The sequence below is a fragment of the Phyllobates terribilis genome, unplaced genomic scaffold (assembly GCF_046119375.1).
Source record: "Phyllobates terribilis strain yellow unplaced genomic scaffold, ASM4611937v1 Scaffold_4__5_contigs__length_816908805, whole genome shotgun sequence".
NCBI classification, from domain to species: Eukaryota; Metazoa; Chordata; class Amphibia; order Anura; family Dendrobatidae; genus Phyllobates; species Phyllobates terribilis.
In genome coordinates this window covers 380,935,502-380,961,618 of record NW_027362764.1, presented here as the reverse complement: position 1 = coordinate 380,961,618, position 26,117 = coordinate 380,935,502, and the positions used below count along the sequence as shown (strand labels likewise).

The following is a 26,117-nucleotide window of genomic DNA, read 5'->3' as shown; positions in this document are numbered from 1 at the left end:
AAAGTGACACTGGTCAGAATTGTACAATTTGGCCTGGTCAGAAAAGTGAAAACAAACAGGCTTCAAGGGGTAGGGGTTAATATAATGTTTGATATCGTAACTGTTGGTGTTATTATGGTGAGAAAAGGTTTTGGTTACCATAGCATGTATAAATGTCCTGCAATGATTACTGCCACATTTATAAAATGTATGGGTAATCAGGTGTCACAGGTTTACCGCGACATAGAGGAGCCAGAAGACCGCAGCATCTGAGTTTATGTACTCCTGCATTGAGTAGAAGCACTTCTCCCTCTTATTTAATGGTGCTAATTTCTTTCAGTAGTGCAGGTGTTAAACTGCTCAGCTTTGAGTCTTTGAAGATTCCTTCTGAAAGTTCTCAGCTGTACAGCATCAGCCACTCCCCTCTCCTATATAGTCTCAACACTGGCAATTCCGATTGCCAGAGCAAAATCTTGTACAGCCTGGTGAAGAAGTGGAGGATTCGGTGTTCGGTTAAGACGTTCAAGGAGAGTTGTTCTGCGACTGTTGCTTGGAGTTTTGGCTGTGTTCATAGTCCCATCCTCTTCTATTTTTGTTTACCTTCCTAATTCCTGCGGTGTATCCCTGTGTCTGTCAGGGCCGGCGTTATGGGCAGGCAGACTAAGCACTTTCCTAGGGCCCCTTAACCACAGAGGGCCCCCTGCTGGGCCCCTACTTGTGCTGTGATGCATGCACTGTTACTGTGAGTAGCCTTTGAGTAGACAGCTGATGTTAAGTGTCCTCAGTGTGCGCCCAAACTCCACCTCTGCAATGGAGCTACATACAACACTGGGTAACGCAGCATAAAGGTAGGAGCATGCAGGAGAGAAGGGGCAGAGTGAGATTTGTTGTCTCCCGTGCTGAGCAGCATTATCTGTAGCTTCATCGCAGCAGTAGAAGTCAGGAGAGCCCTGATCACTTCTAAAGTGTTGGGATCTGCTGAGGTGATCAGAGCTCTCCGGACTTCTGCTGCTGCGATGAAGCTACAGATAACGCTGAACACTACACAGTGCGGCACTCAGCTGGGCAGGAGGCAGGGAGATAACTAAGCACATTCAGTCATTTGTAGCTTAATTGCATTGGCAGAGGTCGGGGGAGCAGCCTCTGCTCTGCCTGATCTGTCTGGGAGCCCGCGATCCAGTTACTTATACTGTGTCCTGATAGGTCCTGACATTGAACAGAAGTTAACTTGACAGGCTGAAAGTGACACCTGACAACGTAGTCCTGACTTTACACAGGATCGCTTGTCAGGACACAGTACAACTGAGAAGCCTGCCCTTAGCCAGCATAACATTAACATATTGTCACGTGCTGTCTAGCGCTAAGTATCTGCGGTCTATTCTAGATGCTGCTGTAACTGTGTTATTTCCCCTAGTACTGCATGAGTTAATGCCAGTACTATTGCTGTGTCCTGGTGAATGTAAGTCTCCTACCCCTAGCCTTTAAGTAGCCTCTCCTTCCGCCAGGTGGTGCTGCTGATGGAGTTTCACTCTATACCTGGAAGTTGTGCTGTGCTGACCTATTTGTTTGTGCCGCTGAAGTCCTTTCCTTTAAAGTTGCTGTAACTTTTCAGTGGAGGGAGGTGAGGGGGATTAGCACAGGGCTTGTGGAGGAGTTAGGGCTTAGGGTGGAGACACGAATCTTCTCACAATCAGAGATACCTTCGGGGTCAGGGCTATTAAGGGTTTCCAGTCTAGGGACAGATTAGTTTTCCCTGCTCACCCTGCCTGTATCTGCCTTTTCCTCACCAGCATTCCCCTACACCGTGACACATATATATCCGTGGTTGTCCGAATTCTGGAACCCACACCAATCATCACAATAGGGAAACTTGACAGCTGATCCATTGAATCTCTATGAGGCTGCCAGAAAAAGTCGATCGCAGAGGCAGTCAGCCCTGTAGGAGAAGAATGGAGCCAAGGTTGCATATGCACACTGTCGCTTGATTCTAATAGGGATAAAAGTGCCTCGTTTTGTCGATAGGCGCAGGGCTCAGCGGTCGGACCCCTGCTGATCAATAAGTTATCACCTATCCTGTGCATAGATGATAAGGAGGTTATCCGGGGAAAACAAACTAAATGAAACATTTGCCTTAAACTTAAAAAGTGCTTGTCCACTGCCGTTTATTGTTGCATCAGGGGGTGACATGAGCTGATCACGTCACATCTACACATAATAAGAGAGAAGAAATTACTCCACTCACGAAGCTGCATAAAAAAACAACTAAAAAATACCCAGTTACACATCATGTAACTCTTCCGTAATATGCACTCATTTTGGAAATAACGGACGTTTTTCTAAGAAGAAGCAAGCCGCGAAACGTGCGCGTCGGGGTCTTTTCATCAGCCAGGTCATATAATGATTTATTATTAATGGTTAACTTTTTTATTCTCTCCACCATTTTCTGATCACTGTTATTGTTTTCTACTTCATTCCATGGCCCTATGGAGGTGCTAGCATTTTGTGATTATATATATATATATATATATATATATATATATATATATATATATATATATATATATATATATATATATATATATATATATATATATATATATATATATATATATATATATATATATATATATATATATATATATATAGTACAGATCAAAAGTTTGGACACACCTTCTCATTTAAAGATTTTTCTGTATTTTCATGACTATGAAAATTGTACATTCACACTGAAGGCATCAAAACTATGAATTAACACATGTGGAATTATATACTTAACAAAAAAGTGTGAAACAACTGAAAATATGTCTTATATTCTAGGTTCTTCAAAGTAGCCACCTTTTGCTTTGATGACTGCTTTGTACACTCTTTGCATACTCTTGATGAGCTTCAAGAGGTAGTCACCGGAAATGGTCTTCCAACAATCTTGAAGGAGTTCCCAGAGATGCTTATCACTTGTTTTTCCCTTTTGCCTTCAATCTGCGATCCAGCTCACCCCAAACCATCTCGATTGGGTTCAGGTCTGGTGACTGTGGAGGCCAGGTCATCTGGCGTAGCACCCCATCACTCTCCTTCTTGGTCAAATAGCCCTTACACAGCCTGGAGCTGTGTTTGAGGTCATTGTCCTGTTGAAAAATAAATGATGGTCCAACTAAACGCAAACCGGATGGAATAGCATGCCGCTGCAAGATGCTGTGGTAGCCATGCTGGTTCAGTATGCCTTCAGTTTTGAATAAATCCCCAACAGAGTCACCAGCAAAGCACCCCCACACCATCACACCTCCTCCTCCATGCTTCATGGTGGGAACCAGGCATGTAGAGTCCATCCGTTCACCTTTTCTGCGTCTCACAAAGACACGGTGGTTGGAACCAAAGATCTCAATTTTAGACTCATCAGACCAAAGCACAGATTTCCACTGGTCTAATGTCCATTCCTTGTGTTCTTTAGCCCAAACAAGTGTCTTCTGCTTGTTGCCTGTCCTTAGTAGTGGTTTCCTAGCAGCTATTTTACCATGAAGGCCTGCTGCACAGTCTCCTCTTAACAGTTGTAGAGATGTGTCTGCTGCTAGAACTCTGTGTGGCACTGACCTGGTCTCTAATCTGAGCTGCTGTTAACCTGCGATTTCTGAGGCTGGTGACTCGGATAAACTTATCCTCAGAAGCAGAGGTGACTCTTGGTCTTCCTTTCCTGGGGCGGGTCCTCATGTGAGCCAGTTTCTTTCTAGCACTTGATGGTTTTTGCAACTGCACTTGGGGACACTTTCAAAGTTTTCCAAATTTTTCGCACTGACTGACCTTCATTTCTTAAAGTAATGATGGCCACTTGTTTTTCTTTACTTAGAATTTGTATTATGGCAAGAAAAAAGCAGCTAACAGTCTATTCAGTAGGACTATCAGCTGTGTATCCACCTGACTTCTGCACAACACAACTGATGGTCCCAACCCCATTTATAAGGCAAGAAATCCCACTTATTAAACCTGACAGGGCACACCTGTGAAGTGAAAACCATTTCCGGTGACTACCTCTTGAAGCTCATCAAGAGAATGCCAAGAGTGTGCAAAGCAGTCATCAATGCAAAAGGTGGCTACTTTGAAGAACCTAGAATATAAGACCTATTTTCAGTTGTTTCACACTTTTTTGTTAAGTATATAATTCCACATGTGTTAATTCATAGTTTTGATGCCTTCAGTGTGAATGTACAATTTTCATAGTCATGAAAATACAGAAAAATCTTTAAATGAGAAGGTGTGTCCAAACTTTTGGTCTGTACTGTGTATGTATATATATATATATATATATATGTGTATATATATATATATATATATATATATATATATATATATATATTTTCATATGCACTGTGTATGAAGTATATTTTTCTCTCGCAATATCTGTGGCCTTGAGAAGGTGCTTGCATTACTTGCACTATCAATTGCACCTTATATTTGTAGCTTGTTTGCATAGTTGCCCATATGCATTTTGTGATTTTTTTTTCTTTGCACTATTAATTTGCACTTTATTTAAATGGTAGCTGATTTGCACTATAGCTAATGGCACTTTATGTGATTTGATTTTGATACATTTCTCAATTCTTATAATTTGATATATTTAACATAATTATGGTTCAGTGATTTTTGTGATTTCGAGCACTTGCTCTATATGGTGGATATATCATGTTATAACTGGCTTGTGTAGTTCTTTTCTGTTCTAGTTTCCTTCCCACTTTTTATGTATTTTATGTTGCATTTTAAATATATGTCAATAAAAACTCCATGTTTTATTATACTGGCGCAAATCTTCCAAGTCGTTTATAGGTTTATAATGCTTTATATGGAAGTGCTCTTGAAATTTTTGGGCTAAAAATTTTTTTTTCGGGATTATTGCCTGTGATGGAGTAGAATGCTGATACCGCATCCTCCCTGATCACAGAGAGCTGCTGTCTCTCCGCCTGCTCTGCACTAATCTGTGATCGGTGCAGAGCAGGAGAGGAAGCTTACCGACAGGAACGGAGGCTGCAGGAGCTGAGCATCGGCAGGACCTTCTGCAACAGTAATTGCAGGACCTTTCAGGTCGTGTTTGTACGTGCGTAGCAGAGCAGTGAGTGTATAGCAGAGCAGTGACTGTGTGTGTGTGTGCGCTTGTAGCAGAGGAGTGTGTATGTGTGCGCTTGTGTATAGCACTGCAGAGAGATACTAACAATAGATTTATTACCTCTCTATTCTACCCCAATACATTAAAATTAGTGATAATGACTTTACACTGCCAGGGAAGTTTTAATTAATAGGAAAAAAATGTTTTTTCTATTTTCTGCTGTCTAAACCTGGGGTGTGTCTCTTATAGTAAGGTGCGTCTTACAGTCTGAAAAATACGGTATTCCGTGTCTCTTTACATGTAAAAAGGGGTATACATAGCGTACAATAATCTTGAACAAAAACGAGTCACTGACTGGTACAGGAGGAGAAAGGACCCTGCCCTTGAGGGCTCACAGTTTTGTCAATGGAATACAGATGCTCCCAAAATGACATCACCAAATCAGCTACTGATATCCCATTTTTCACCAATGGAAACTCCTTTGCACTGTAAAGCAAAATATGATCAAACGTGAATCATGGGATAACGTGTGTGACCTGAATGATGAGTGAAGAATAACCACTTTAAAAATGATGGAATTCCAGAGCAGTAATGGCTACGTTATGTGGTATTGAAGTATATAACGAGATTACATCTCAAATAAGCCAGACATTCTCAGACCAGATTTTGTCATAAGTGGTGCAATACGTCACTTGAATACTTTCAGCCCAAAAATAAAATCTGGTTTACGCATAGAGGATTTTATGAATGTGGCAGTAATTGTTACAGGACATATAAAGAAGCTATGGTAACCAAAACCTTCTCTAACCAGAATAACACCAACAGTTACGATATCAAACAGATAAAATGCAACTCGCACAATGTAGTTTACACTATAAATTGTTCTACATGCCATAAAATGTATGTAGGTTTCACCTCTTGTACTTTATAAGTTCAAATCTCCGAACATCTTACTGATCTAATTAGCACAACTAGTAACAACTGTAACATATCACACCGCATCCAAGCATTTTATTACTTGCCACCAAAGAAACACCTCTAAATTACAGGTTCTTGGCATTGAGAAATGTATTGGGTCCAATAGAGGAGGAAACCAAAGGAGACGGCTTTATGCCTGTGAAGCCTTCTAGATCTATGACTTGGGTACGTGGGTTCCTGATGGTTTACACATGCGCAAGGAAATTGTTTCATTAGCCGCGTCGCTGCTATACACGGTCAGATCTATGGAATCCGTATTAAGTCATGTTTTTAAATTTTCTATAATAAAGTTCACATTTTAACCCCTTTAGAGCCCATGACGTCTTAGTGCGCACATTTGCGTACTGCCCGTTCAGTGAGGGCTGCTGCGCTGAGCCCTCACTGAACCGAGCACATGTCAGCTGATTCTTACAGCTGACATGTGCCCGCAACAGCCGCGGGTGGAATCGCGATCCACCCGCGGCTGTTAACCTGTTAAATGCCGCTGTCAATCTCTGACAGTGGCATTTAACGCGCGCTTCCTGGAAGCGCGTCCTAAGCCCCGCCCACCAGCGACCCCGTCACGTGATCGCGGGTCGCCGATGGGCGTGCATGACAACCCTGGGTCTGCAGCAGACGCCTGTGGTTGTCATGATCTGGTCGCTATGAGCGCCACCTAGTGGTCGGCGCTCATAGCACAGGACCATTTCTGCTGCATACCGGGGACCTGCTGGTCCCCTGTATGTAGCAGAGCCGATCAGACAACTGCTGCTTCTAGTCTACTATGGAGACTATTGAAGCATGCAGTAAGTGAAAAAAAAAAGTTTTTAAAAAAATAAAAAAAATTAAAAAAATATAAAAGTTTAAATCACCCCCCTTTTGCCCCATTCAAAATAAAATAATAAAAAATAAACCCCACATACACATATTTTGTATCGCCGCGTTCAGAATCGCCCGATCTATCAATATAAAAAAAGAATTAATCCGATCGGTAAATGGCGTAACGAGAAAAAAATTCTAAACGCCAGAATTGCGTTTTTTGGTCGCCGCAAAATTGCAATAAAATGCAATAACGGGCGATCAAAACATTGGATCTACCCCAAAATGTTATCAATAAAAACGTCAGCCCGGCGCGCAAAAAAATAAGCCCTCACCCAGCCCCAGATCACGAAAAATGGAGACGCTACAGGTCTCGGAAAATGGCGCTATTTTTTTTTTTTTTTTTTTTACCAAATTTTGGAATTTTTTTTCACCAATTAAATATAAAAGAACCTATACATGTTTGGTGTCTATGAACTCGTAATGACCTGTAGAATAAGAATGGCAGGTCAGTTTTAGCATTCAGTGAACGTGCTAAAAAAATAAATAAAAAACAACTGTGGTATTGCACTTTTTTTGCAATTTTACCGCACTTGGAATTTTTTTTGCGTTTTCCCGTACATGATATGGTAAAACTAGTAATGGCGTTTAAAAGTACAACTCGTCCCGCAAAAAATAAGCCCTCACATGGCCATATTGACCAAACAATAAAAACGCTATGGCTCTGGGAACAAGGAGCAAAAAACAAAAAAGCAAAAACGACAAAACCCAAGGTTGCGAAAGGGTTAACTGGATAATCACCTTTTCATTTGGATTTAATTGTTTTGGGCAGAATAGACTTCCGTGCTCCCATATCACAGGATCTGATTACGGTGAGCTGACTGCATTTTTTATTTATTTACTGTGTTCTTACAGTTGCTCATTTTGCCTTTCTACCCAGTTAATCTGGTCTTTTCCATTAGGTCTGACATCACTTGTAGGGTTGAGCGAGTATGCTCGGGCCGAGCTCCGAGTATTTACAGCTGCTCGGTGATATGGTTGAATCGCTCCTGTGTGCATGATTTGCAACCGTTTAACAGTTTTATTACATGTGAGGAATGTGTAAGAAATAGAAAATAAGTTGCAAATCATGCACACGGGAGCGATTTAACCTCATCACCGAGCAGCTGTAAATACTCGGAGCTCGGCCCGAGCATAACTCGGCGAAAGGGTTAATAGAACATACTCGCTCAACACTAATCACTTGATTAAAAACTGACTAGCTGTATCCTTCTAAGCTCTATGTAGAAACAGGAAGTCTCTGTTCCCTGTGTGAGTCCTCCCCCTCTTCAACTCCTGACCCAGCTTCTCTGCTCCTCCTCGAAGGGGGCCAGGTTCTTTTGAAGTGACTCATGAAGAGAAGAGAGACTTCCTGTTTCTACATTGATATTAGAAGGATTCAGCTAGTTTGTTTTTATTCACATGATGTTATACTCCTAATGGGAAGAGAAGAATTAACTGGTTAGAAGGGCAAAATGAGCAATTGTAAGAGGATAAAAATTTTAATGGCACCACTTCTTTAACCCCTTAACAACATCTGACGTACTAATACGCGTCTGTGCCCTGGGACTTAAGAGCCAGACCCGTATTAGTACGTCATTGCGATCGCGCGCGCACACAGGCTGTGCGGGCGCGATCGCCGCCGGGTGTCAGCTGATAGTACCGGGTGTCAGCTGTGACAATGTGCAGGGAGCGGTCCTGCACCGCTCCCAGCACATTAACCCCTGCGATGCTGCGATCGAAGTCGATCGCGGCATTGCGGGGGCAAGGGGAGGTGATCGCCGATACTCACCTCCTCTTCCGGCTTCCAGCGCAGTCTGCAAAGGCTTCCCGGGTGTTGCCATGACGACCCGATGTCGTCATGACAACATCCGGGTCACCAGACAGCAGGAAGATTGTTTGGACATGCGCAGTGCATCTCCAAACAATCTTCACACTGTGCACCGCTGACAGCCTGCATGGCATAGGGATGGTGCTGCATTCCTATGCCATGCAGGCGATCAGAGAAAAAAAAGTGAAAGTCCCAGAGTGGGACAAAGTAATAAAGTGTATAAACTGTCTGAAAGTGGGAAAAAAAAAAAATTGCAAAAATATAAAAAAAAAATAAAAAAAATAATCCACCAAAAATAAAAATATAATGTATCCATCAATAAATATTATTATAAAAAAAAAAACAATAAAAGTACACATATTTGGTATCGCCGCGTCCGGAACAACCTGACCTATAAAACTGTCCCACTAGTTAACCCCTTCAGTGAACACGGTAAAAAAAAAAAAAAAAAAAAAAAAACGAAGCAAAAAACTATGCTTTATCACCATACCGCCAAACAAAGAGTGGAATAACACGCGATCAAAAAGACGCATATAAATAAAAATGGTACCGCTGAAAACGTCATCTCGTCCCGCAAAAAACAAGCCGCCATACAGCTCCATCAGCCGAAAAATAAAAAAGTTATAACTCTCAGAATAAAGCGATGCTAAAAAATATTTTTTTCTATAAAATAGCTTTTATTGTGTATAAGCGCCAAAACATAGAAAAAAATGATACAAATGTGGTACCTCTGTAAACGTACTGACCCGAAGAATAAAGCTGCCTCATCAATTTTACCACACGCGGAACAGAATAAAAAAAAAAAAACAATTCCTGAATTGTTGGTTTTTGTTTATTCTGCCTCCCAAAAATCGGAATAGAAAGCGATCAAAAAATGTCACGTGCCTGAAAATGGCACCAATAACAACGTCAAGTCATCCCGCAAAAAACGAGCCGTCACATGACTGTCTGCCAAAATCTGGAAAAATTATAGCTCTCAAAATATGGCGATGCAAAAACTAGATTTTACAAAAAATGCGTCTTTTAGTGTGTGACAGCTGTCAGTCATAAAAACCCCATATGATTCTGGCATTGCTGTAATCACACCGACCTGAAGAATAAAGTCGTCTAATCACTTATACCGCACAAGGAACGGCGTCAAAAATAAACTCTTGGGTTAGGATAGGGCTAGGGTTGTGCTGGGGCTAGGGTTGTGCTGGGGCTAGGGTTGTGCTGGGGCTAGGGTTGTGCTGGGGCTAGGGTTGTGCTGGGGCTAGGGTTGTGCTGGGGCTAGGGTTGTGCTGGGGCTAGGGTTGTGCTGGGGCTAGGGTTGTGCTGGGGCTAGGGTTGTGCTGGGGCTAGGGTTGTGCTGGGGCTAGGGTTGTGCTGGGGCTAGGGTTGTGCTGGGGCTAGGGTTGTGCTGGGGCTAGGGTTGTGCTGGGGCTAGGGTTGTGCTGGGGCTAGGGTTGTGCTGGGGCTAGGGTTGTGCTGGGGCTAGGGTTGTGCTGGGGCTAGGGTTGTGCTGGGGCTAGGGTTGTGCTGGGGCTAGGGTTGTGCTGGGGCTAGGGTTGTGCTGGGGCTAGGGTTGTGCTGGGGCTAGGGTTGTGCTGGGGCTAGGGTTGTGCTGGGGCTAGGGTTGTGCTGGGGCTAGGGTTGTGCTGGGGCTAGGGTTGTGCTGGGGCTAGGGTTGTGCTGGGGCTAGGGTTGTGCTGGGGCTAGGGTTGTGCTAGGGTTAGGGCTGGGGTTGGGATTTTTTTCAAAAGTAAGAAAAAAAGATGACGATATGGCGACTAGTGTTGAGCGCAAGTGCTCGCTACTTGAGTTTGCATCGGGTGCTCTGGTATGCATTGAGTATCGTGGGTATTTGAGTAACATGCTCGAGTCTCTGCCCCATATGCTTCGCGGCCAAAAAAACTTTACGGGGATTGCCTGCCATGCACGAGCGATCCCCGCATGTTTTTTTTTGGGTGTCTAATAACCGTGAAACATGCAGAGCATGTCACTCGAGCACACGCTGTACATGGTGCATACCTGAGTACCTGATGCAAACTCAAGTAGCGAGCACTTGCGCTCAAGAATAATGACAACTTATTCAATATGATGACCTAATGTAAACAAATTCTGTGCCGTACCTCTGGGTTCAAAATGTTCACTATACACCTTTAATAAAATCCTTGAGGGGTATAGTTTCCAAAATGGGGACACTTGTGGGGGAGCTCCACTGATTAGGCACATCACGGGCTCTCCAAACGCGACATGGTGTCCGCTAACGAATTGAATGGAAAATCGGCTCAAATTGTTAGCGGACGCCATGCTGCGTTTGGAGAGCCCCTGTGTGCCCAAACTTTGGAGCTCCCCCACAAGTGACCCCATTTTGGAAACTAGACCCCCCAAGGCACCTATCTAGATGCATAGTGAGCACTTGGAACCCCCAGGTGCTTCACAAATTGATTCGTAAAAATGAAAAAGTGAAAAAAAAAAACACTTTTTCATTTTTATGAATCAATTTGTGAAGCACCTGGGGTTCCAAGTGCTCACTATGCATCTAGATAGGTGCCTTGGGGGGTCTAGTTTCCAAAATGGGGTCACTTGTGGGGGAGCTCCAAAGTTTGGGCACACAGGGGCTCTCCAAACACAACATGGCGTCCGCTAATTATTCAAGCAAATTTTACAATCAAAAAGTCAAATGGCGCTCCTTCCCTTCCGAGCCCTGCCGTGCGCCCAAACAGTGTTTTTTCCCCAAATATTGGGTATCTGCGTGCCCAGGGGAAATTGCACAACAAATTTTGGGGTCCATTTTTTCTTGTTACCCCTGTGAAAATAAAAAAAATTGGGTCTATAGTAACATTTTTGTGAAAAAAGTTAAATGTTAATTTTTTTCTTCCACATTCAAAAAATTCCTGTGAAGCACCTGAAGGGTTAATAAAGTTCTTGAATGTGGTTTTGAGCACCTTGAGGAGTGCAGTTTTTAGAATGGTGTCACTTTTGGGTATTTTCTGTCATAAAGACCCCTCAAAGTGACTTCAAATGTGATGTGGCCCCTAAAAAAATGGTTTTGTAAATTTTGTTGGAAAAATGAGAAATCGCTGGTCAACTTTTAACCCTTATAGCTCCCTAACAAAAAAAAAATTTTGGTTCCAAAATTGTGCTGATGTAAAGTAGACATGTGGGAAATGTTATTTATTAACTCTTTTGTGTCACATATCTCTCTGATTTCAGGGCTTAAAAATTCAAATTTTGAAAATTGCAAAATTTTCAAAATTTTCGCCAAATTTCTGTTTTTTTCACAAATAAACGCAAGTGATATCGAAGAAATTTTTCCACAATCATGAAGTACAATATGTCACGAAAAAACAATCTCAGAATCCGGGGGATCCGTTGAAGCGTTCCAGAGTAATTACCTCATAAAGTGACAGTGGTCAGAATTGTAAAAATTGGCCTGGTCATTAACGTGCAAACCACCCTCGGGGCTTAAGGGGTTAAGTATCCATTAGCTTGTGTGCTTGTTCATTCATATATATTTTGTGCTTATTGTTTTAATGCTAATAGGATTTTATTTAAATAGGTCATTAGAAAAAAAACATCACAGAAAAGAAAATGGTCTCACCAACACCAGGTCAGATTACCAATGCAGGATACAGCAGACCCCCATGATAAAGCGGGAGCAGCACAAGTGCAAAATATTGATGCAACCAGCGACTCACAAACCTGTCAATTCATGGAGAGGGTGGCTGTGTAGTATTAATAATGCACACAGATGGGACTTGCATAGGGCGCCAGTGACACAGTCAGGGCTGTGGAGGTGGTAAGCCAAACCTCTGACTCCTCAATTTCCCTGACTTCCGACTCTACAACACTGCCTCACTACTGAGCATGTACATAAAGTGCAGCACAGGTTCATCTCCACTAAAAGCCTAGATCCTTAGATCGGGAATAGAACTGACATTTATAGGACATTTTATAACTTTTCCAAATTCTTATGAAAAAATTTACAGCGCATACTGCACTAGACTATTGTACCCAATTTATATATTTTAGGAGTCGGTCCATTTTATACTGACTCCGACGCCACCAAAATAAACACCGACTCCACAGCCCTGCACACAGGTACGTGTGATGCAGTGTCTGGCTTGCAGCCAATTGATGACGCCCATGCTATTAGATCAGGCGGGCTGCACAGCACTAGATAAGTGCACCCCAAAGACAGATGCCCCAGTTCATCCAACCAACACTATATGGCATGGCTGCATCCTGCATTAAAAATGGAAAATGCAATAAAAAGATGAAAAATAATGTATAAAGTAAATACATTACATGAGATATTGGTTGATATTTTGGCCAAAATACGCAAACTCGCAACCCACGTCATGGGTCCTCATACTTGTGAGTCCCTACACTTATACAGTGCTGTGCAGCCCGCCTGATCTAATAGTATGGGTATAATCAATAGGCTGTAAGCCAGACACTGCATCATACGTATCTGTGTGACTAGCGTCCTATGCCAGCCTAGTCGGTGAGCATGTTTAATACTACACTGCACCCCCTCCCCCACCTTTATCATGGGGGCCTGCTGCATCCTGCTAATGAATTAGTAATCTGACCTGGTGTTAAGGCTGATCTTTTTTTTTTTTTTTCTGTGATGTTTTTTTAAAATTTTTGCCCTGTTCTGTGAGCAGTTTTTAATTATAGCTAAATAGGCCTAAAACAATAAAAAAAAAGTGACATATCTTTTTAAGTTTAACATTATTGTTGGAAAACTGAATTTATAGCTTCCACACATTGGCTTACATATAGATTCTCAATATTTTAATATTTAATATATTTAAATGTTTCCAATATAGTAAGTTACCCCTTATCCACATGGATAACTTAAGCCTGAGATTGTTTGATCACCACTTGTACCATAAACTGAAATACACTGCTCAAAAAAATAAAGGGAACACTTAAATAACACATCCTAGATCTGAATGAATGAAATATTCTCATTGAATACTTTGTTCTGTATAAAGTTGAATGTGGTGACAACAAAATCACACAAAAATCATCAATGGAAATCCAATTTATTAACCAATGAAGGCCTGGATTAGGAGTCACCCCCAAAATTAAAGTGGAAAAACACACTACAGGCTGATCCAACTTTGATGTCATGTCCTTTAAAACAAGTGAAAATGAGGCTCCGTATTGTGTGTGTGTGTGTGTGTGTGTGTGTGTGTGGCCTCCACGTGCCTGTATGACCTCCCTTCGATGCCTGGGCATGCTCCTGATGAGGTTGCGGATGGTTCTCCTGTGGGAACTCCTCCCAGACCTGGACTAAAGCATCCGCCAACTCCTGGACAGTCTGTGGTGCAACATGACGTTGGTGGATGGAGCGAGACATGATGTCCCAGATGTGCTCAATCGGATTCGGGTCTGGGGAACGGGCGGGCCAGTCCATAGCTTCAATGCCTTCATCTTGCAGGAATTGCTGACACATTCCAGCCACATGAGGTCTGACATTGTCCTGCATTAGGAGGAGCCCATGGTCAACCGCACCATCATATGGTCTCACAAAGGGGTCTGAGGATCTCATCTCGGTACCTAATGGCAGTCAGGCTACCTCTGGTGAACACATGGAGGGCTGTGCGGCCCTCCAAAGAAATGCCACCCCACACCATTACTGACCCACTGCCAAACCGGTCACGCTGAAGGACGTTGCAGGCAGCAGATCGCTCTCCACGGTGTCTCCAGACTCTTGTCACGTCTGTCACGTGCTCAGTGTGAACCTGCTTTCATCTCTGAAGAGCACAGGGCGCCAGTGGCGACTTTGCCAATCCTGATGTTCTGTGGCAAATGCAAAGCGTCCTGCACGGTGTTGGGCTGTGAGCACAACCCCCATCTGTGGACGTCGGGCCCTCATACCACCCTCATGGAGTCTGTTTCTAACTGTTTGTGGCCTGCTGGAGGTCATTTTGCAGGGCTCTGGCAGTGCTCCTCCTGTTCCTCCTTGCACAAAGGCAGAGGTAGCGGTCCTGCTGCTGGGTTGCTGCCCTCCTACAGCCCCCTCCATGTCTCCTGGTGTACTGGCCTGTCTCCTGGTAGCGCCTCCAGCCTCTGTACACTACGCTGACAGACAAAGCAAACCTTCTTGCCACAGCTTGCATTGATGTGCCATCCTGGATGAGCTGCATTACCTGAGCAACTTCTGTGGGTTGTAGAGTCCGTCTCATGCTACCACGGGTGTGAAAACACAACAAACATTCAAAAGTGACCAAAAATCAGCCAGAAAGCATTGGTACTGAGATGTGGTCTGTGGTCCCCAACTGCAGAACCATTCCTTTATTGAGGGTGTCTTGATAATTGCCAATAATTTCCATCTATTGTCTATTCCATTTGCAGAACAGCGTGTGAAATTGATTGTCAATCAGTTTTGCTTCCTAAGTGGACAGTTTGATGTCACAGAAGTTTGATTTACTTGGTTATATTCTGTTGTTTAAGTGTTCCCTTTATTTTTTTGAGCAGTGTATTTCAGTATTGCAGTGTATAGCTAAATTGAAGTTCTTCTATGAAACAAAGCTATGGGGAATTACCTCAGTCCCCTGACTGCCATGATAACCCATCTAAACCTGTGATTACATTGTGGGGGAACCGATGGGAACCTTTCCATGTGCATACTGGTACTACAGCAAATTAAATACAGATATTGGGGACAAAACCAAATCCCTGAACTCCCCTGATTCTACTGTTCTTTTCCATTTTGCGTTGTTAGTCTGTTTTAGAGCTATACCCATTTATTGCCTTTGGAGTGCAGCATGTGAAATCTCTGCTCACAGTTCAACTGGTCATTTTTTTTTCAACATCTTCTTTGGGTGGTCCACATTCACCCCTCCCTCTCCGACGCAGCTACTCACAGTGACTGACTGATTTAGTAGTTTTAGACGCTGCCAAGTTTTGTCGCTGAGGAAGGGGTGAAAGCGCGCGATCTCCAGAGAAGTCTGAAAATATGCATGCTGAGATTTCACATGCTGGGGTCCTAAAGCATCACTTGTGAAAACTCCTGCAATGGAATGTCTCAGTGTAAAATGGAAAAGAACAGCAGATTTGGGAGCTCATTGAATTTTATAAGGTATTTAACGCAATCTTTTTACCAAGTTACAAGTCCAGAAAGAATTGGATTTCTCTAATAAGATGTATTGCAAAATTTCACATGTGCTAGTTATTTACATGTATAAACAAATAAGACATTTTGTCCTGCAACTAATATTTGATATTTTACGATGAATTGCAGATTTTAACATTGATGCACCACCTTCATGCAAGCCGGCTAAGAAATATTCAGACATATCAGGACTTCCTGTAAGTAGGAGCTGCATGTAAAGTGAGGAAAGGGAAAGCAAATACATATGAACAAAAAAAAAACAGTGTATAAGTTTTATAAATTTAAATTAATTAAAACACTTATCTTGATTTTTAGATACAGTGAATAAACTTACATAAATTTACTGTATGTTTGTTACATTGTATTTACCTTTCATACATTAAATTAATGCAATTTGGGGATGGTGAACAAGGTTCTCAGAAACCTTTTGTTTTACTTTAAAATTCTGTGGCATTTCAGAGAAAGCATAGTTTGAGAATATAATGGCTTGGTATCATGTTCAAGCAGGATAAAGCTGATCGGTTCCATATAGAAGGTTGTTCCAACATTCAGGGTTATCGCCTATGCACAGGACAGGTGATAACTTACTGGTTGTGGGAGCAGGGCAACCACTGGGACCTCCACCAAACCTGCGAACGGAGCATTGGAAAGCATAGTTTCTATGGAACTGCTAAAAAAGCAGAGTACAGCATTCAGCTTTCTTCGGCAGTCCCACAAACAATAAATGAAGAAGTAACACATATGAAAGGCCACAACTCCAATGCAACAGGGTTTTTCAGATATGTATATAGACAATGATGTTCAATGTTGGGAAAAAAACTTTTAAAGTGTACCTGTTATTTCATGTAACCTTTCAGACTAGGCTGTCGTGTATGAATTCGAAAACACCGAACATAATGGCATAATACAAACACCATACTGGAAATGGTACAGGGGCACTCCCAATGAAACCAAACCTACAAAATAAATGGAGTCACTATGCCCAAGAAACATTAAGGCAACATGCAAAATTGATTACAGTATAAAAATCAATTTTATTAAATATGCAAAATATAAAAAAAGGAGCGGTCGAAGAACACACTCCTAGAATTGACACACAAATTTAAAATGGAGGGTCAAAAGGTGAGAACAAATAAGACAGATATGAAGGCAACCATAATAATCCCCAAACAGTCGTGTATGCACATAATGCAAATTGCCTGTTCAGAGAGGAAGATGACTAAAACTCTAGTGCCACCTATTGGAAGTAGCAATCCTAAGGCTGCGTGCACACGATGCGTTTTTCATGCGTTTATGCTGCGGAATTTCCGCAGCGGAAACGCATCAAAAACGCATGGTAATCCGCACCCCATGGTCCCCAATGGCATTCGGCAATGTCAATGCACATGCTGCGGATTTTTCCGCAGCGTTTCTGCAGCGCTCATAAATCCGCAGCATGTTCATTAATTTTGCGGAAGCGCAGCGGAATGGCCGCCATTGACTTGCATTGAGACGCATAATATCCGTGTCTGTACATTTGTACAAGCGGATTCTATGCATCTCTATGTGCAGATGGTACCCAGTTCTGGAGGAGAGAAGACTCTCATCCAGACCTGGGTACCATTGTACCTGTAAAAAAAAGAATAAAATAATAAATAAAGTTTATATTCACCTGTCCGGCGGCCCCTGCAGCGCTTCTCCTTCCAGGACCTGAGATGACGTCGACCGCAGGCTGTCTCGCGAGATGCCGGCAACCCGGAAATAGCGCGACAACACACACGACAGCTCACGCGGCGGGGGATCGGTAAGTATAGCTTTATTTTTTTATTTTTACGGTCACACTGTATAAATCCATGCTGTTTGCATGGATTTATACAGTGTGACCTAGTTGTCAAGCACTTTCCAAGTGATGCTATCGCCTGGAAAGTGCTTGTCAGTCCGCATGCGGAAACACATGCGTTAACGCATGTGAATCCGCATGTATTTTGCATATATTCTGCAGGAAAAACGCATGCACAATCTGCATGCGTTTTTTCTGCCAGGGAGATGCAGAAATGCTGCAGAAATTTTCTGCTTCATTTCTGCATCGTGGGCACATAGCCTAAAAGTCAGTATCGACCTAAATCAGATCTCCTCCTATTTTGCACTGATGAGGGGCAAGACAGCGAAACACCATGTCTGCAAATTGAGATTCTGGTTTGGCTTCTATCCTAAGTCATATAGCAAGACTCATTAAAGAGTCGATATTGACTTTTAGGATTATTACTTCCAATAGGCGGCACTAGAGTTTTCTTTTCCTCTCTGAAGAGACAATTTTGCATATTTAATTTCCCAGAGGTGCATACATGGCATATATGTCTCCTCACTTTGACATGCTAGGCCTGGCTTGTCACTCTCCACAAGGAGAAACGTTGCCCCTTATGTACATAAGGAATAACAGCATTTGTAGCTTTATATGACTTGTAACCTGTATTTTCAGCAGTTTTCTCCTCTGCAGGCTCTATCTGTAATTTTCAGTTTTCTCTGAGCTCTAAGCAGAAACTAGCTACTATGATTTTTCCAGCACACATGAAATGATGGATTCCTGCTTTTCTTTCAATATGTGGCACACAAAGCCGTAGCAGCATGGAAGATATTATACAGCAGTACTTGGCTGTGTAACTGTTCAGAACAGAAGTAAAATATATTTTCTAGCTGCAGGAGCTCGATCTTCCTGGTTTCACTGTGCTGTCCTCCCCTCTCAATAGACTTCAATATATTCTTTAACCCCTTTACGACCCTGTCAGTAATAGGACATAGCTGTGCCATGGGCCTTATGGACCAGCTATGTACTATTATGCGCACTGCGATCGCGCCCGCACACAATTGGTGCGCGGCGATCGCCGCCGGGTGTCAGCTGATCGTCACAGATGACACCCAGTGCTATGTGCCAGAAGCAGTCCTTCCACCGCTGCTGGTACATTAACCCACGAAATGCTGCTATCAAAGTTTATCGCAGTATTTTGGGGGCAAGGGGAGGTAAGCGCCGATATTTACCTTCTCTGACAGTGTCCCGCGCTGTCTGTGGCGGCTCCCGGATGTTGTCCTGGTGACCCCATGTCGTCATGACAACATCTGGGTCACTAGACAGCAGGAAGTTACTTTGGTCATGCGTAGTGCATGACCAAAGTAACTTCTCCCTGTTCAGCGCTGACAGGCTGCATAGCATAGGGAGCTACTGCTCTCTATGCTATACAGCCGATCAGGCTGCAAAATGTGAAAGTCCCATAGTGGGACAAAGTTTAAAAGTAAAAAAAAGTGCCAGAAAGTGTAAAAAAAAAAAAAAAAAAAAAAAAAAAAAAAAAAAAAAAAAAACCTGTAAAAATATAATAAAAAAAAAATGAAAAAAATAATCCCCCAAAAATAAAAATATTTTCCCCTCCCCCATGACAGCACACCTTGAGAGAGAGGATCCGCCCCACCAAGGACAGGAAACCGTCTGAAATAAAAGGGCGGTACCTCTCCCTCGCTTCAGTTGGTTTCCTGTCCTTGATGGGGAACCTGTCTGGAAGAAAGAAGACTTACCTGGGGCTGTCCCGGTGTGGAAGAGCGGGCACTGGCCTGTGCACCGGGTTCAGTATCCCAGAAGCGCCGTCCGCAGCTTCCCCTGGGGTCTCTGCGCCGAGCGGGGCGCACGCGGTGAGGCAGGCTCTGTCCTCCCGGAGACCGCGGCACCGTCCTCCCCCTGCAGTGTGGAACGCTTCCGGGTGTGACGCGCCTGACGTCACGGCGCAGGGCACGCTGGGAGCGGCGCCCTGGGTGACGTCAGGAGGCGGCGCCGATCCAAGATGGCGGCGCCCATCGGAGCGTCCCAGGCCGGTTTTTTTCAACGGAGCTCCGGCCTGGCGAAGGGGGAGGACCCACAGACCGGAGGAGGCTGGATGGTCCTATATTTAAGGGGGGGGGGAGCTTTCCTGGAAGCGTGGTGCGCTTCTGAGACATGGCTGATCCAGATAGCCAGGAGCAGCAGCTTACCCCCCCACCTCAGCAACAGAAGCAGAGGGATGCATCGTATACAGACAGCCGCTCGAGTAATCGTAGTGGCAGCCGCAGGAGTAAGGCTTCGAGCGCCTCGGGACCATCCAGAATGGAATCATCAGTTCCGCGACAGCCTCCGAATCCGGTACCCGTTTGTGACCTCCGAGGGTGAGTGAGCTTCGTGAATGTCACTGATTAGTAACGGGAAGTCTCTTATGTGCTTCCTTTTTTTAGGAGCCTAAGAAGAGTAGTGCCAAGCAAAAGCATAGGATGTGTGCCCTTTGCCAAGCTTCTCTCTCAGTAGAGTGGCAGAAACCACTTTGCCAGGGCTGTGTGACCAAAACCATAGCTGAGAATTCCCAGGATTTTGCTGCAAATTTAAAGTCCATAGTACATGCAGAAGTTCAGGGGTCCCTGAAGGGGTTCCTTAGAGGGAAGAAAAGGCCCCGTAGAGAGGTTTCCTCCGTCTCTGATTCCTCCCAGTCCGAGGAGCAGTGGGATTCATCGTCCTCTTCCTCATCGGGGGGCGGTAGACCCTGCTTCCCCATTGAGAATACAGACAGACTGGTTAGGGCAGTAAGATCAACCATGGGTCTGGAGGAAGAGAGAGCATCTAAATCCCGGGAGGACATCATGTTTGCGGGCTTGGGAGAGCGGAAGAGACGCTCATTTCCGGTGAACAGTAAGATTCAGGGCCTCATTGACCGGGAGTGGAGGAGACCTGAGAGATCAGGGGCTTTACCCTCCTTCTCCAAAAGAAGGTACCCCTTCGAAGAGAAGGATGCGGAACCTTGGGATAAGATCCCCAAGGTGGACGGGACTGTGGCAAGGTCATCAAAGAGATCTTCCCTGCCCTTGGAGGACTCTGGCGTCCTAAAAGATGCCCTGGATAAAAGAGCTGACTCCTTCCTGCGCCACACGTGGGAGGCGGCAGCAGGTGGCCTAAAACCAGCGGTGGCAAGCACCTGTGTGGCGAGGTCCTTGATGGTGTGGCTTCAACAGCTGGAAGACCAGCTTAAAGATAAAAAGGTCTCCAGACAGGCAATACTTGCAGAGCTACCTTTAATTCAAACAGCATCGGCCTTCCTGGCCGACTCTTCAGCTGACTCGGTCAGACTGTCAGCTAGGGCAGCGGGACTATCCAACGCAGCCAGGCGGGCCTTGTGGCTCAAGGGTTGCCCAGGCGACCTACCTTCGAAACAGAAACTGTGCTCCCTCCCGTGTGACGGTAGACTCCTGTTTGGCCAAAAGTTAGAGGACCTGTTAGAAAAAGCAGGCGATAAAACCAAAGGGTTCCCGGGATTTTCGGGGGAACCAAGAAGATTTAGTTTTCGGAGGAGAAAATTTAACCGGGGTCGTCCTCCGGGAGACAAAAAGAAATGGGAAGCCAAGTCCAAAAAAGAATCGGGCTACATGTTTGGAGGACCATCCTCGAGTTCGAAGAGATCCTCCCAATGACGCCAGGCTGGAAGTGGGTGGAAGGCTTTCCCACTTTTTTCCAGCTTGGGACGCGATAACAGCAAACCCATGGATTCTGAAAATTATCAGTGGGGGCCTGAAGATCCAGTTCAGCCAGACCCCCTGGCGGACCTTTGTGGTTACCCCCCTACGAAAGGTCCAGGAAGAACAATTAGCCCTGGAAACAGAAGTGTTAGAGTTAGTAGGAAAGCAGGTCCTTCTCGAAGTACCAGCAACACAGAGAGGGAGGGGGTTCTATTCCCCACTATTCATGATAAAAAAAACCAAACGGGTCCTTAAGGACCATCATCAACCTCAGGAGTCTGAACCAAGTAGTAGAAAACCAGACTTTCAAAATGGAGTCAGTAGGCTCGGCAGTGAAGCTCTTACATCGCAACTGCTTTATGGCTGTAATAGACTTGAAGGACGCATATTATCACGTCCCAATCCATCCGGAGTATCAGAAGTATCTGAGAGTAGCCCTGTTTATTCAGGGGAAGCTGAGGCATTTTCAGTTTGCTGCCCTACCCTTTGGCCTCTCCATTGCCCCGAGAATATTTACGAAACTAATAGCAGAAGTGACAGCCTTCCTACGGATCAAGAATGTAGTGATCGTGCCATATTTAGACGACTTCTTGATAATAGGGAAAACAGAAGCCCACTGCTCCAGTCAGCTCCTAGTGGTCACGGAAGTGTTGCATCAGCTGGGGTGGTTAGTAAATTTCCAAAAATCAAGACTAACCCCCTCCAGGACTCAGACCTTTCTGGGTCTAATCCTAGACTCTCGTCGTCAAACCTGCTTCCTCCCAGAGGACAAAATCTGCAGGTTAATTGCATTAGTCTCGAAGGCCATTCAAGCTCCAGAGATGTCTCTGAGAGAGGCAATGTCCCTCCTGGGTTCTATGACGGCCTGTCTCCCAGCAGTAATGTGGGCCCAGGGGCATATGAGGCGGCTTCAGTGGGAGGTCCTGTCAGCACAGAGGTCCTGCAACGGGCGTTTAGAAAGCAGGCTCTCTCTCTCCCCAGAAGTAGTAGATTCTCTTTCGTGGTGGACAGTCAGGGGAAATCTGACCACAGGCGTTCAATGGTCCAGATCGATAGATCGGGTAGTTACGACCGACGCAAGCAGTTCCGGATGGGGGGGTCATCTGGCAGAACTCTCAATACAGGGTCACTGGGCTTACCACGAGAGGGGATCATCCTCAAACTTAAAGGAGCTTTGGGCAGTAGAAAGATCCCTCAGGGGCTTCCTCCCTCACATCCAAAATCACCATGTCCAGGTCAGGTCCGACAACCGGACCGCAGTAGCCTATGTGAATCACCAAGGAGGGACAAGGTCACGCCCTCTGATGGTGGTGGCAGACAGGATCCTTGGTCTAGCAGAGCGAAACCTCCTATCCCTCAGCGCCCTTCACATAAAGGGGATAGAAAACGTGAAGGCAGATTTTCTAAGCCGCCATACCCTAAGACAGGGGGAGTGGGGGTTGAACCCGGAGGTCTTCCATCAGATTGTCCAGTTATGGGGGCAGCCAGACATAGACCTGTTCGCCACAAGGGCAAACAGAAAGGTGCAGAGATTTTGCTCCCTAAATCCGGCAGAAAATCCCCATGCCATAGATGCCCTCCAGATTCCTTGGGGGTTCAGGAAGGCCTATGCCTTTCCGCCATTAGTGATGATTCCAGTAGTGGTGAGGAAGATCCGGGAGGAAGGCGCCAGGGTGATTTTGATAGCCCCTTTTTGGCCCAAGAGGCCTTGGTTCTCTCTGCTTCGGCTAATGTCGGTGTCAGATCCCTGGATTCTACCAGAGAGGCCGGACCTTCTCATGCAGGGACCAGTATTCCATGCCCAGGCCAGGGGATTCCATCTTTCGGCATGGAATTTGAGAGGTCGCTATTGAGTAGCAAGGGGTTTTCACCAGGCTTAGTTTCTACTTTATTGGGGAGCAGAAAACCGATTACAACTAAGATTTATAGCAGGGTTTGGGGTAAATTCCTAGAGGTTATAGATATTCCGCTATCGAGCAAACCTCCGATCAGAGGGATCCTGGAATTTCTGCAAAAGGGGCGGGACCTGGGTCTAGCTACAGGGACCCTTAAGGTTCAAGTTTCAGCTTTGGGAGCACTCTACAATTGTAATCTGGCTGGGAATAGGTGGATCTCGAGGTTTATCAAGTCCTGTGCCAGAGCTGGACCGGTTAGGTCCATGGGTGTTCCGCCTTGGGACCTGAATTTAGTCTTGAACGCTCTTACTAGTGAACCATTCGAACCCCTACACAAAGTTTCTCCAAAAATTCTCACCCTTAAGACCATCCTTCTAGTGGCCTTAACATCAGCCCGTAGGGTGGGGGATCTGCAGGCCCTCTCGGTTAATCCTCCTTACACACAAATCTTTGAGGATAGGGTCACCTTGCGGCCAGATCCAGCATACCTTCCCAAGGTGGTATCTAGATTTCACCGTAGTCAGGAGATTGTGCTACCCTCGTTCTGCAGCAATCCCAAGAACCCAGGGGAAGTCAGGTTCCATAGCCTAGATGTTAGGAGGTCCCTGCTACAGTACATTCACATGACTAGTCTGTGGAGGAAAGACTGTTCTCTGTTCCTGGCCTTTCAAGGGTGTAGGAAAGGTCATGGGGTGTCCAAGGGTACCATCTCTAGGTGGCTCAGGGAGGCCATTTGCTTAGCCTATACGTCCACAGGGGTTCCAGCCCCGGACAATGTGAGGGCTCATTCCACCAGAGCCGTTGCAACCTCCTGGGCAGAGAGAGCAGACGTCTCGATCGAGCAGATATGTAGGGCTGCTACTTGGTCTACACCATCCACCTTCTTTAAGCACTATCGGTTGGATCTATCCTCTTCTGATCTCACCTTTGGGAGAAGGGTACTTCAGGCGGTGGTCCCTCCCTAGGGTGCTCATAAATTCTCCAAAATTCTCTCAAGGTGTGCTGTCATGGGGGAGGGGAAAACACCAAGGTTACTTACCGGTAGCCGGTTTTTCCTGAGCCCATGACAGCACCCGTAGTTTCCCCCCCTTATTTTTTCTATGTTTCTCACACCCTGGTGTGCACTGTGTGGGGTGGTGTGTATTTGTATATTGTGGTGTTGGTTATGTGCCTAACCTGTTTAGGGAGGTCCTCTCAATGCTCTGTAAACAACTGAAGCGAGGGAGAGGTACCGCCCTTTTATTTCAGACGGTTTCCTGTCCTTGGTGGGGCGGATCCTCTCTCTCAAGGTGTGCTGTCATGGGCTCAGGAAAAACCGGCTACCGGTAAGTAACCTTGGTGTTTTGTACCCATAATATTTATTTATTATGAAAAAAAATAAACCATTAAAAATACACATATTTGGTATTGCCGCATCCTGAACGACTTGACCTATAATACTATCCCATTAGTTAACCCCTTTAGTGAACACGATAAAAAAAGTGTAACGGGTCTGGGAGGCGGAACCTCAGAGCTACTATACAAGGAGGCGGTCCTTGTAAGGGAGCGGGTGGCGACCAGGGAAGACGGGCTGGAAGTCTCAGCAGGTGAACGGGACAGTCTCTGAGTGAACGGGCTGGAGGTCACGGCAAGTGACCGGGGCAGTCTCTAGGTATAGGGTTGGTACGACCTGTGGCGGCTGAAGATAGACGTGAGCTCCCAGGTGAGCAGGCGAGAGTCTCTGGATGAACGGGTGGTCACAGCAAGTGACGGCGGAGCCTCCAGGAAGACCAGCGGACAGGCGACAGATGAGCGCTCCCAGGTGAGCGGGCAGGAGTCACTGGACAGGCAGGTGGTCACAGCACGTGACGGCGGAGCCTCCAGGTAGGCTAGCAGGCAGATAGCAGATGTGCGCTCCCAGGTGAGCGGGCAAGCTGGTCCATAGACAGACGGACAGGAGTTGGAAGGCAGACCGTCGGACCTCAGGCAGGCAGGCAGGTAGCTGATGTGCGCTCCCAGGTGAGCGGGCAGGCTGGTCCTTAGACAGACTGACAGGATTAGTAAGGCAGACCGTCGGACCTCAGACAAGCTGGCAGGTAGCAAGTAATCAGGCAGGAATCTGGCAGGTAACTGGCAACGGGACCTGAGGGCTGAAGCACAGGTAAGACACAGGTGCAAACAACATTGCTCGGGCACCTCCATTTTGGAGGAGGTGCCTTATATACGGTAAAGTCCTCCGGCCATTGGCCGGGGACTCCTTAGGACGGCGCGCGCGGCCCCTTTAAGAGGGAGGGAGGGCGCGCGCGCCCTAAGCACAGTGGCCGGGAAGGAGCGCGCGCTGCCAGCAGAGCGGGAAAGGGACGCCGGGCACGGAGCAGAGCGGTGAGGGGAACAGCGTCCCTGCCTAGCAGAGGGCAGGGACGCCGGCACTACAGTACCCCCCCCCTTTAGGCCCCCCCTTTTTTAGGCCAGATAGAAATTTAGCTAGGATGAGAGGGGCATGGATGTTCTCCCGGGGCTCCCACGTTCTCTCCTCAGGACCAAACCCCTTCCAATCTACCAGAAAAAAGGTCTTTCCTCTTACCCTTTTGGTGGCAAGAATGTTCTCTACCTCAAACTCGTCCTCAGCAGAAACCGGAGCAGGAGGCGTACCTGTAGACTTGGAAAAAGAGTTAAGCACCACGGGTTTGAGGAGAGATACATGGAAGGAGTTGGGGATCCGTAAGTTGGCCGGGAGTTTCAATTTATAGGCCACCGGGTTGATCTGACTGACCTCCAGAGGGCCGATGAACCGAGGCCCTAACTTGTAAGAAGGTATCTTGAGTCGAACATATTTAGATGAGAGCCAGACTTTATCTCCTGGACGAAATTGTGGAGGATCCAGGCGTTTTTTGTCAGCGTGTCTTTTCATACGCT

General features: G+C 45.5%; 1 protein-coding gene across 1 annotated transcript in view; it reads left to right on the top strand.

The window, feature by feature from the left end:
* INO80C (INO80 complex subunit C) overlaps nucleotides 1-26,117 on the top strand; it is a 102,562-nt gene that overhangs the window by 38,415 nt on the left and 38,030 nt on the right. The window contains exon 3 of the mRNA XM_073678488.1: nucleotides 15,958-16,025. Coding sequence (XP_073534589.1) covers nucleotides 15,958-16,025 — 68 coding nt within the window. The remainder of the gene's footprint in view (nucleotides 1-15,957; nucleotides 16,026-26,117) is intronic.